This window comes from Fusarium oxysporum, chromosome V, assembly GCF_013085055.1.
Source record: "Fusarium oxysporum Fo47 chromosome V, complete sequence".
NCBI classification, from domain to species: Eukaryota; Fungi; Ascomycota; class Sordariomycetes; order Hypocreales; family Nectriaceae; genus Fusarium; species Fusarium oxysporum.
Genome location: NC_072844.1, coordinates 1,656,103 through 1,668,241, shown reverse-complemented (window position 1 = coordinate 1,668,241; position 12,139 = coordinate 1,656,103). Strand labels below are relative to the sequence as shown.

Here is a 12,139-nt window from a genome sequence, read left to right as displayed (position 1 = left end):
ATGCTCTCCCAACAGGGGTATGGGGTTGAAGAAAGTACAGTAGAGTAGATAGGCTATCTCGCAGGGGTTACCCACGGAAGATAAGATCTGCACCACGTTTGGGGAAGAGACCGATCCTCCCGACGCTCGAGTGAGCCCAGACATACATCTCAACGACTGGTATCAAGTGTAATACAGGGACCGAAGGTCTCTACACCATCTCGAACCATCCATGAAGAGGGATCGCCATGAGAGAGGCCCATCTCGATGGTTGTGGAATGGACAACCCGGATGACTGAGAGTTTTGGTTCCCCTTACACTTGAGATAGATTTCAAAAAGCTGCCATGTCATTGGGGACAAATGAGTTCACGCCTACAACGGCGGCTAATGGTTCCGCTTGACATCTAACCTTGTCAAGTTGCGTTTCCTGGTTATGTAGTAGTTGAGAGTGGTGCAGCGCTGACTCTGACTCGAGCCAAGTTGTAAAGAGGTTGAAGAGCCATGTGCATTGAACTTTACCTAAATCCACGCACTCGGTTCATCCAGTCAAATCAAGGTACCGAGATGGCAGACGTAAGTTTACGTATTCGTACATACATGGCTCAAAATAGATGAATCCAACATCCAGCTTGCTTCAGCTGAAGCGTAGTACTCGATATGCATTTACGGGACAGTCCCAAGGCTCATATTGGGGGCTGTTAATACTTCATCCATGTAACATCACCTCGCAGACATTAATCTCAGACCTAGACAACCCCCATGGCGTATGCATGCGAATGGAGGTGTAGCTATGGACTCAGCCCTGCTGCCGTATTGTGATGATCCATAATTGATATCTGTCATGAAGAACAAGGCCCGTACCTTGGACCTGCTCCCCGAGCCAATAGTGACTTACACCGGTGCCGTCTTCCAAGTCCAGAACATGAGATGACCCAATTGTTTGTTCAAATTGCTCTATTCTTTCAATTTTCGGTGATACACCAACCGCAGAGAACCTGCTCTCGATTATGGCACGAACGTGCTCCCTTATTCTCTCATGACATGACACAGGCTAGTACCGAGTAAGCGCTGAAGAATTTAGTACATGGACAGGCATTCTCGAGACTCTGTTGGTGGACTCTTGGCTATCAGACTGGGAACTGGGTGTCATTGAGGATCGATATTGACAAGGGTCTTTGTGCCAATAGGATTGAGAGCTGAAAGCCAAACCCGTGCGGTAAATCAGATTCACCTACCTCTGTCCTCATCAGTTGCACCGTACGGGATGGCATGGGGCGGGATCTCACAAACAGTGACAGCAAAGACCCAGGTCGGGCGAGGTAATGCTTGTAAGTCTGTTGGCTCTAGCAATCCACTAGTCTCCCCTTCTAGCACTTGTTATTGGCCAAGATGTAGGCGATGGCTGCCTTCTTTTTTAAGGTGCTCATCTGGGTAGACTTAGCCCACAGAGGTTAAGTGCTGGAAAGACATATCCTTGTCTTAAATTAACGAACGTTAACACCTGTCGTAGATCCTCCAGCTCCAACTCCAGCTCCAGCTCGCGCTGGTGGAAGGACAAGTCGCTGGTCCGCCCATCACAACTATGTTATCTGCCTGAACCGTGAGTGATCTCGTTTCTTGGGAATAAGGAGGAGTTCGTCAAAACTATCATTGGAAGGGATGTTTCACTTTCTTATCGAGTTCTCCAAATCGTCAGCATCTTCAGCCCTGGCTAGACACACAGCACGTACTCGTCATGAAACGTTTCAAGGGTCATTCTTGGAAAATATTAGCCGCCACTAATTGCGATCCTAACCCGCTAACGCGGATTTTACTGGGTTTAACATACTACAGGCTCTCTCTGACTTGGCGGCTATCCACGCTCGCGCAAATGACGGCCCCAACTCGAGGTAACCGTCACCAAGAAGAGACGTCTTGCATCAAACTGTCTTGGGCCAGCCATCAGCATCAGCTTGCCGGAGGATTGTGCTTTGCCTTGCTTTGCTCCGCTCATCCCCGGCCTACCCATTCCCGGCACAGACACAGTTCCTGCTCTCTAGGCCTATCAACATTCAACGCCAGCATCGCATCGCCATCGCCATCGACATCGCCGTTGCGGCTGCAAGGAATGCTCGGACTCACTCACGCTGGCACGTATCCGCATTGGTGCAATACTGACATGGCGGCTGAACGGGCCTTACCGTCCTGTTGCGTGGCGTTAAGCTCACTCACCCGGTGTGCCTTGGACTAACATTAGCGGCCATGGACATGGCCGCCAATGACTGAAGACAATGCCAATATGACTTCTCTCAACGATGCATGCCCGTTGTCAATTCGAAAACGTCTGATAGTTACTCGGATTCGAGTGCATACCGACCTGGGACAGAGCCTATGAGATAAATTCCACCTCACTTAGCAGCTACAGCCCCCAAGTCATCAATCTCCCATCTTCCGTCTCGGCCACCAGATTGGAATTGTCATTGTTACTACATTGAGGTACCCTTCAACTTGACGGCTCCGTCCCGGCTCACACACCATCTTATCCCAAGGGTGACAGGGCGAGGCCGCCAAGGTCAGGTCTGGAGTCCCATGCTGCTGCAGGTCGTCCTGAAGAGTAATAGATGGGATCAGCGCAGCGCTCCACTTCTACCGATGCCTCTTCAGGCTGGGGTACGTACTTGCGGCTCTGCTCGACCAACTCAGGGAGTGCCCAATGCCCGCGTCGGCGGGACGCTCCAGATAGGCTGGCGAGACCTTCTGGCCATACAAGTCTTGGGGCCCTTTATAATCTATTAAGATGCCCGCCCTCACCCTCCACCATGGCGACTCCTCTCTAGTGTGCTCAACAGTCCGAGCAATCCTTTTCTGGCCAGCACTTTGTGGATTTAGTCTTTTTCCATTCCTACTCACACCAAGCCTCCCACTCGCCTTGATTCCCCGAGCTTGCGCTGCAGGTGACTTACACGTCCAACGTCTTGCGTTACCAACTCGCACATCTTGCACTCATGATATACATGCCCATTCACCGTTTCAGAGCTGATAGTTCTTAACTTCGGCGCTAGAACTTGAATAGTTCAGTGGCACTTTCTCCTCCAGGTTTTCTTCGCTCTGAAAGCTTTGACATACCGTGCTCTTGTTCTTCTTTTCTTTCGCCACAAGGAGCCTTACTTATAGTACCTCTCTAAAGAAGGGGAGCTGCTAACACCATGACTTTCCAATCACCCTATGGGAGGACCAACGGAGCTAGATGTTCATCTAACACACGTTATTTCTCCTATCCCAGCCCTGACTCAATCAATCACCAAGACTTCGCCTGCCAAATTGATCCCCTTCTTCAACATACGGCACCCTATTCCAGCCACGAAGGTACCTACTATGGCACCAACAGCATGCAGAGGTATCTGCAGGAGCCTCAGAGCAGCTACTTCATCGCATCATCAAACATTGATACCCCAGGCACTCGATGTACCGGAATTTACCCCGATATGAGTTGTCCTCCTCATCAAAGTTCACAAGTCCGTCAGGGCTCTCCAATGTCCTATCAACCATCATCAGCTGCGAGTGGACCACAAAGTCCCAATTGGACAGATAATGATGCACATGTCAGCACTCTAGGCCCTTATACGCCGTCCGATGTTGCAGTCTTGTCCCCGAACATTGTTGGTTCAGGCTCTCTATCACCTAGTGTCTCCCTTTACGGATTATCAAGTGTACCACAAGGATGTGTGAACCCGGCTGTCATTGAACCTAGTCAAACCGTTTCTGGAATCAAAGAGGAGCAAGAGATTAATGCTTTCACCCTCGACATGAATGCAGATTTTGACGGCGCCACTCCCAATTCCATCTACCAAGGCGACAGCTCGAGTTCTCCATCGACTTTCGACCCTTCATCTTCAGAATTATATCCTCAAGCCGATACGAAGGCGGCCTACCCTGATCCCGACAACATGGATCTGGACGTAAATTTCGAAAACGAAGCTGAGACTATCGATGGCGACGATGGTGACGATGAATATAGACCCAACTGTAGAACCAAGTCATCTCGAAATGCCAAAGGTGGCAATCGACGTGGCCGCACCAGACGACTAAGTTCCACTACCAATGCTAGCAGAGGAAAGGTTACCAAATCACGGACTGTTACCCACGGTATTACAGCGCGGAAACTACTCTCCTCGTGTGAAAGCATATTGTGCCTACACTGCCAGAAAGTGTTCAACGACGACGTATCATTACAGAAACATATCAATGCCATGCATACTCGCCCTTTCATCTGCGTCTTCCATTTTGCGGGCTGTAAACACGCCTTTGCAAACAAAAACGAATGGAAAAGGCATGTTTCGGCGCAGCATTTGAACCTACACTACTGGCTTTGTACAACTGGTGCCTGCGGATATTCTTCAACCCCATTGAAATGTGTTTTGGGTACCGCTACGCATTGCAAGGTCTTTAAAAGAAAAGACCTCTATACACAACACATACGCCGGATGCACGCACCTGAAGAGGTTGCCAAGGCTGACAAGAAAAACAAGACCTTCCCCCCTGGTTGGTTAGCCCAGGAGAAGAAGTTACAGGAGGAAGCGTTCCGGCAGCGTTGCAAATTGCCAGACTACATGCATTGCCCAGCTAAGGGCTGCACAAAAGTCTTCAATAACGGCCATAAGACTTGGGATGACCGAATGGAGCATGTCGCTGTTCACCTTGAGCGTGCTGCCAAGAATGAGGAGCCACATGTCGTTTTTGGGGGTACAAACGACGAGGCTCTCACGGAATGGGCTTCTCACCCCAACGTCCGTGTTATTGTGTCCACTAGCGGAGGGTGGGAGACATGTCAACCGCTTAAGGCGGCTAAGACCGAGTTATCAAGGCTAACCAGCGTTCATGACGAGGGCCTGGATGAGGATGCAGAAGGTGAAGAATGCTAGAAGTCATGCGATTGGCTTCATACAATCACTGCATCATTTCTCAATCTTTGTGAGTTTTGCATTTCACGAACTGGTGTCGCAACTGCGTTTTGGTATGTCTGCAAATTGGGGTCGTAATGATGAAGAGCTGCGAACAACGTATTGGGTATTCAAGGTTTTCTCTTGGCGTTTCTTCAATTATTATACCACCGTCGTATATATACAGGTTCCTAACTATGATGATTTTTTATATCGGACTGGATTCATGTTCTGTCTTACACAGGCAATGGCTACGAGGAGGGAATGAATGCAAGAATTAATAGGAGTTTGTTGATCCCATTGTCGTAACATTGACCACTTCAGGTGGAAATCAAAGCCTCGCCGCATGTATATGTATGCTCATTTCCCGACTGCAAAGAGTATCCTACTTTGTCAAAGCTACGGAGGCCTTACCGTAGCTCGGCTTTTTGGGATATCCCCTGTACTGGTAAACATGGGAGTACTCACTTCTCTGTTAGCAGACTCGCTACACCATACCCCATTGTGCCTTGGAAAATCGGAGCTCTGAACTTTCAGTAGACCTGGATGCCACTGCCACTGCGCCTTGAGCTCAATATGACGGGGGTTCCTGTTTAGCATTCAGAGGAATCAATATCCGGCTTTGTTCTCCTCAACGCTGGATTTCTACCAGTCTTTCTACAACACCGCCCGTTTCAATTCCAGGCAATATTCCTATAGATCATACTCAACCTTCGTTAGAGAGTTAATGATCGCAGTTCATATGTCAGAGATGGCAGCATGTGCAGTTCATTCTAGTACGACGTGAGTTAGAGGCTATTCTGATCCGTTCGAAGTGCATTCTTCTTGAGTTTGGCTATTTAATGCTCTATCATTATTCCCCTGTCCTATAACCGTACCATGCAAGTATCTAATTGCCTGTTCTTGGTATGTACTACCGCTTCTTCAAACTTTGATAATGTTGATCAATCATTGATCAATGGCTGGTGAAAAGCAGCCCAGCTTATTTACCCCTAGCCATCATTATAGATGCCATATAATGAATAACAGCAGCCTCTTTATTCGTATTAACATACACCCATTTGGGGTTTCAATCTTCGGCTGATCAACGTAAGCCTAGCTCTGCTATTGAAGGAGGGCAACTCGAGCACTTGGATATAAGTTTGAAACTCAAACATATTCAACTTGTAAGCAAGAAGTCAATGTTCTCGAGTTGTTCCCCTCTCAACTGGTAAGTTTCGGTGATGGAGTCAGGAAGACTTTTGGCCTGGTCGTGCTTGGTTTGCACAAAGATAGAGTTGCAGATCACAGAGCATTTTCTTTTCTTCTTGACGTTTCTCTCCACATTTCATCATCCAAACTACTTACTGAACCATTTGAGCACCTTCGCACGAAGCGTGATGCATTGATACGTGTTGCGTTGCTGAACCACGTTGGGCACGGCGTTGTTGCCGACCTTTGCATGCAAGTGCGTATCCAGGCTCATGTGCTTTACGCCATTCAATGTATTCTTCATATTGTTGCTGCTGAATTGGGTCAGGGTTTGTCGGTTTGGGAACAGGGTGTGGGCGAGCTTGAAAACTACTACTTCCCAGCGTTGAGTTAAAGAGAATCTGAGGCGCTGCAGAAGTGCCCATAAAGTGACCTGATGCAACAGGATACTGTTGTAGAAGAGGACCAAACATTGCTAGGCTCGGCGTATTGCCGAACGTGGCAGGCGTCGGTAGGATTCCAAGCCCAAGACCAGGTAGCACTCCAGGGGTGAGGATATTTCGCACTGGAGGGCCACAAGCACCCCCTGGGAATCCAAACTTGGCAGGCGGCGATATCTTTGATGAGTAGTTGAACTCTCCTGGATCTTGTTTGGTTGTATCGGCTGTAGTTCCCCCTGGAACGGAGGTACTCTCTGTACTGTTGGCACCAATGTCTGACTGTAGTACGGGAACAGAAATGTCGTCCATGTTATGTGGTGCGGTCTTGACGGTGTTTCTAACAGTGTCTTCTTTTCGAGTCTCACTTTGACTTAGCTCCATACTCTTAGAAACCTCGTCTTCTGGAAAGTTGATAATTCCCTGACTTTGCGGTGCTGCTGGGAAACTTCTTTTGAATGAGAGGAATTCCCTTGCCCTAGGGTTCAACCCATGTGTGAGGACATCGGAATCAATACGGATTCCGGAGTCATTAGATGAGTCCTTATTTCTCGGGGGGTCGCTATAAAGAGAGCCAATACCGGAATCAGAGCTTTGTTGTGTAGATTGGCTCGGCTGCTGGCTTGATTTTGGGCTCCAAGGACAACCATGGCCGATAAAAGGTCTGTTTGTATCTCTCTTTGTGTTTTCAGTCTCATGTTTTGACCCTTGCTGGAGCTTCTGCAGAATTTTCATGAAAGCCGCTTTTCTGCGTTCGAGTTCTTCGCTCTTTCTGGTTTGCTCAGTTGGCGATGACAGGCCACTGAGTACCTTTGGTTGGGATTTTGCATGTGCGATGTTGGCAACAGCTGGGTCCTTCAGCACAGCTTGCCTGGCCCTGTCGGTCCTTTCTTTGTCGAGTTCACTCTCATTTCCGGCCTCTATGGGGAAAATATGGTGAGGAGTTCGGCGTCTTTCCACTTGTGGGTTATCAGTTCCTTGCGTAGTTCTTCGCTGATTTTTGACTACACGTTGCACGTAGGCAATAGGAGCCTCTCGATCAATGTTCTGGACTGCCGTTCTATGCTTCTGTGTGCTGGCAGCATAAGAAGGAAGGGGTGAGACCTGAAGAACGCGGAGTTGGCGATCCTTGTAGTGGCCACCGGCTAGGTCGACGTTAAGCCGGATAGTACAAAGTCCACTCATGGTATCAGCTGGCTGCACATTATCATGGTCTAGACATCCATGTTCTTGGTTGGTAGAAGACACGTTTGAGTCCTTGATATCAGTCTCAGAACCGCAAAGACAAGGTTGGAATTGATTGGAATTGCCAATGAAAGTCCATGGAGATATGTTTCCATTCCTCATAGGGGAGATATACGCTCCTTCTGTACTGCTGTTGGGAACCTCGCGACTATGTGGGCTGGCTTGATTTGTGCTGTTGGTTGTGTCAGTAACGTCAGAAACACTGAATCCATCGCGTCGACGACGCCAGTCTGGGTTGTTCATTGCTTCAGCAAACTTTGAACTTGCGAAGTTCTCTTCTGAGTATTCCCTCCGCGAAAGAGATGGTGCTGAATACCATTCCTCAAAAGAATCGTCAGCGGTTGTGTCAGTTGAGATGACGGATTGAGCCATTCGGCTTCGAATCCTCTTTTCGAAGGACATGCCGAAATTTGAATCTTGAGCGCCTCAATGTGTTGACCGGGGATTGTCAGATGCACCACGAATCCTAATCAAATAGGATCATGAGCAGATAGTCTGCCAATGATTTCCAGTGTTAGAAATGCCGTATGCTTCTATATAAACACAGAACAAGTGCTTAGTAGTATACTAGTGAGTCCTCTGCGCGTTTTCTTGATGGTCAGCAGTGCATACGTCTCGAATCTAAAGTTTCTAGCCTGTCGATTCTATTTGTCGTCAGGCATTTCTTTCAATTCACCAGAAAACCAAGGGGAGTCTCTAACCCAAAGTTGTAGCCTCGGCAGAGGAAACTTTGAGTGGTGCCTACATCGGGTGTCAGTCTCGATTCTTGTATCAGACAACCAAGATCCCAAGTCATAAAAGTGAACCGGTCGGTAACTTTCAGGGCAACATACTGATAAGAAGATACGAGCAATGCAATCGAAACTCGTAAAAGCGAAACTGCGTGGCCAGGCGCTTCGCGGCAAAGGTGCTAGGCTTGCCTCAGAGATGGGGTGCCAAAAAGGGGAACTTGATAAGCTTCGGGGACGATCGCTGACAAGTAAATTCGCTTTTGCTCAGGCGTCTTTGCCATAGACAAGTTGTCTTAATGCTGCGTATAGCGGGATAGATTGTCCAAAAAGGGGCGTTTGGCTGTCTTGCAAATGAAGGCCAAACTACCTATGGTGGTGAAGAAGGAAAACAGCAAATACGTGAGGGGGGTCGTGAAATGATTACTTTGGTAGCAATGCTGAGAATGTGGAAGGTGCGGTTAGAATAATCATACATAATGGAGAAAGAACTTAAGTGCAATGCATTTGTCTGTTCTTGCTACCCCAGAAGGACTCTTTCCCTCAGACTTAAAATTCAACTGGGTGACAGAACTGATTCAAGAAGGAGGGAGCATCGAGCACCGGCACGGGCAGAAAGGTACAAAGGCTTTGTACCAAAGTAGAAATCGCAACATATGGGAAACTCTGATACCTTAGACACGTGCTTGTGAGCAGAACCAGGCAAAGTGCTTAGATAGGTACCTAGGTAATTAGAGGTATCCAGAGATGGCCAGCAACCCAGTGAAATGAAAACCCAGAATAGCCCAAGAAGAATAAACACTACACAAATAATAGGTATGCACTCGCTTTAACATGCTCTTCATGGTTTCACGAAACAATTATCCCTGATACTGCTGCCCACCCATGAAAGCAGCAAACGCCCTCTGTAATATTGTTAGTGACAGAAAGGACCACAGACAGACAAATCACTCACCGAGTTCCGGGTTTGCATGTAGACCGTTCCAGGACCAGTGAATTTACAAACCAAACCCTCTGCGGAAGCAATGCCTGAGATGATACCTCCAGAGGCAACACGCTCCATTACGTACTTGCAGTTCCAGGCTATCAGATGTCCATTATCCACGATGTACTTCTCCCCCTCGACAAGCTAGTTCATACGTTAGCACCTGATAAGAGAAACGTGTTCAAGAAACCTACTGTTTTATGAATGATGGCACCGAAACTCGAAACCCACAACAACCCTACACCACTGATCTTATAAACCCAGAGACCCTCGCCACTGAACATAGCCTTGCCCAATCCCTGTCTCTTGAAGTCTTTTATAACACCCTGGGTACAAGCTAAAAATGCATCGTGGCCTACGGACCAGGCTTCCTTGCCTGTGAGGCGAAGGGTAGTGATATCACCAAGGCTGTGGGGCGCAAGAAGAACCTCTCCTGGACCAATATATGTCGAACTTGACATGTCACCTCCGGTGATCATCTTCTTCATGCTGAACTTGATTTGGCCTTTCAGAGTAACTGAGGGAGACATGGCGATCATTGCACCTGGCTTGCCAGTCATGGGGCAGCCCATTGCGAGCTGGATAGTGAGAATTGTGTTGGTATCGCGGTGACTAATACGGTAGCTGCCACCATTGAATGTTCCAACGTCATCAGATGTGGCCACTGCCCCAGCGAATTGACCTGCCTCAGGCGCCCCAGACACAGTCATTGCAACTGCTGTTCCAGGCTGCTGTTCCGGCTCCTGCTTGGGCTTCTCAATGGGATATTGGTTCTCATCCAAAGAGGATACTGGCGGGGGCGGTTCAAAGTTCTGCTGAGTAGACTGGGGAGTCGCTGCTGGAGGAGTCGCTACTGGAGGAGTTGGCCCAGGCCTCATGGCCAAATTGCTCTGTTGGCCCGGCGCATGATACTGATTCTGCGGGGGTGGAGGTGTTGCCTGAGGCAGGTTGTGCTGAAAGTGCTGTTGATACGCTGGTGCCGAAGTTGGAGGAGGAGGATAGTAGCCCTGAGAGGAACTATGAGAGTGATGCTTGGCTTGTGGAGAGGGAGTCTGCTGCTGAGCCTGGGGAGGAGCCGGATAGTGAATCGGCGTCGGCTGGTGGGGAACTTGGGGAGATGGTGTATGTTGAGGAGGAGGAGGGTAGTTCACAGCCTGTCCAGGCTGAGGTTGAGGCTGAGGTGGAGGAGGATAGAATTGTGTGCGATTAGCCGGAGGAGAGGTCGGTGGCAGCGCATATTGATGTTGCTGTTGCTGCGGTTGAGGAGCTATCCAGAGATTGTATGGTCAGCTTTGCCAAATGGTCTTTGTAGAGAGCTTTGCGAACCTGGTGAGCTCTGTGTCGCGCCGGGCGGAGCTATTGAGGTGTCATGATCAGTTTCGTTGTCATGATATAAAACTCGATGTGGACCTACGAGGGTAGTAATGCTGCTGGCTCGCCATAACTTATAGGAACAATACTACAATACGTTAAAGAATACAAGAGCTTCTGAACTGGAGGATAAAATGAAGAAAAGAGAAAAATGTTCGGACCCTGAGAGAGCCCTCTTAGGACAGCTCGACTCTGCTTCCTTTAGCCGCCCGTAACATGTGCCAAGCTAGGCTAGCCCCGCATTGATATCGGGTTCCATCTACCACGATACTTGAGTCTTGGGGTTTGATGTTGGAGATACCCGGACGGAAAAAGCTACAGAACTTTAGAGAAAGTCTTATCATCTACATATTTCTTGCCATATGCCTTTCAATATTGTTTCGGCATTTGCCTGTCTCACCATCGAAACGAAACGGCCGCGTCCCAAAAGACCAAGTTCCCGCTATTCATACAACAGATGCAACACAGGCTGCAGAATGCAGGCTGTTTCATTCAAGATCATGCCCAATCAAGTCATCGGCCCCTGGCTCAATGAGCTCTGTGGCCAGTTTGACCGTAAGCGCCTACGCGGGGCACATCATCAGCGCTTAGCTAGCATCTCCATGAGCCTATTGGTTTAAGAGAAAATTAGCCCGCGACTTTCTCCTCCATTCGGAAGCCCTGGAACCCATTGAATCCATGGAAAAGAACCTAACCTCAGACTTACAGATTCGCTATTATTCCATCTCGTCACGTGGTAAACCATGATGAATCTCCTGTTCCTGGCGTGTGCCGGTAGTGACGTTTTACACGTGATGTAATTAGATACGGTTTTTTTTTTTTTTGGGGGGGGGGGGGAGAACAAGAGAACCTGAGACCTCAGTTTTAGATGATGGAAATCCCGGACCAGCTTTAGATGAGCAAGTCCTAATACACTCTAACTGTTTGTTTTTGGTATCCTAATCAGAGGCATCAAGTCTCTTTGCATACCGACCGTGAACATCTCACCCCGAGTTCCATTTGTTTACAATATGCCAAGACTCGTTACCCATGGCGCCCTCATTCCATCGACCTGGCCATTTCTTGGTAGTTTCTGGGTATGTGTTTATTCCCATTGCCAAGGATATGGCGGTTTCAGCTCTTATGCATCGTAAAGTTTAATAACAAGTATTCCTAGGGGTCAACCCCGCTGTTCACGCCCATGCAAACTTGTATGGCTCAGAGCCACAGTTCATCTACGTAGTAACATGCGTAGTCAGCCGTCTATACATGATGAATAGTTCATCTCGTTCTTAGGGCCCGAG

The 12,139-nt window shown here is 48.5% G+C and overlaps 3 protein-coding genes across 3 annotated transcripts; 1 reads left to right on the top strand and 2 right to left on the bottom strand.

The window, feature by feature from the left end:
* Nucleotides 1-3,165: 3,165 nt before the first annotated feature.
* On the top strand, nucleotides 3,166-4,881 carry FOBCDRAFT_293097 (uncharacterized protein; the record flags this gene model as incomplete). The annotated part of the gene is made up of 1 exon (XM_031183864.3): nucleotides 3,166-4,881. The coding sequence occupies one exon, from the start codon at nucleotides 3,166-3,168 to the stop codon at nucleotides 4,879-4,881; it is 1,716 nt and encodes a 571-aa protein (XP_031039506.3).
* A 1,361-nt stretch (nucleotides 4,882-6,242) lies between these two features.
* Nucleotides 6,243-8,174, bottom strand: FOBCDRAFT_135413 (uncharacterized protein; the record flags this gene model as incomplete). Its single annotated transcript, XM_031183863.2, has 1 exon — nucleotides 6,243-8,174. The coding sequence occupies one exon, from the start codon at nucleotides 8,172-8,174 to the stop codon at nucleotides 6,243-6,245; it is 1,932 nt and encodes a 643-aa protein (XP_031039505.2).
* Nucleotides 8,175-9,327: 1,153 nt separating this feature from the next.
* Nucleotides 9,328-10,927, bottom strand: FOBCDRAFT_293092 (tryptophan RNA-binding attenuator protein-like domain-containing protein; the record flags this gene model as incomplete). The annotated part of the gene is made up of 5 exons (XM_031183862.3): nucleotides 9,328-9,405; nucleotides 9,456-9,629; nucleotides 9,680-10,752; nucleotides 10,812-10,841; nucleotides 10,900-10,927. 5 exons carry the CDS (start codon nucleotides 10,925-10,927, stop codon nucleotides 9,361-9,363), a joined length of 1,350 nt encoding a protein of 449 aa, XP_031039504.2. The 3' UTR covers nucleotides 9,328-9,360.
* Between the last annotated feature and the right edge of the window lie 1,212 nt (nucleotides 10,928-12,139).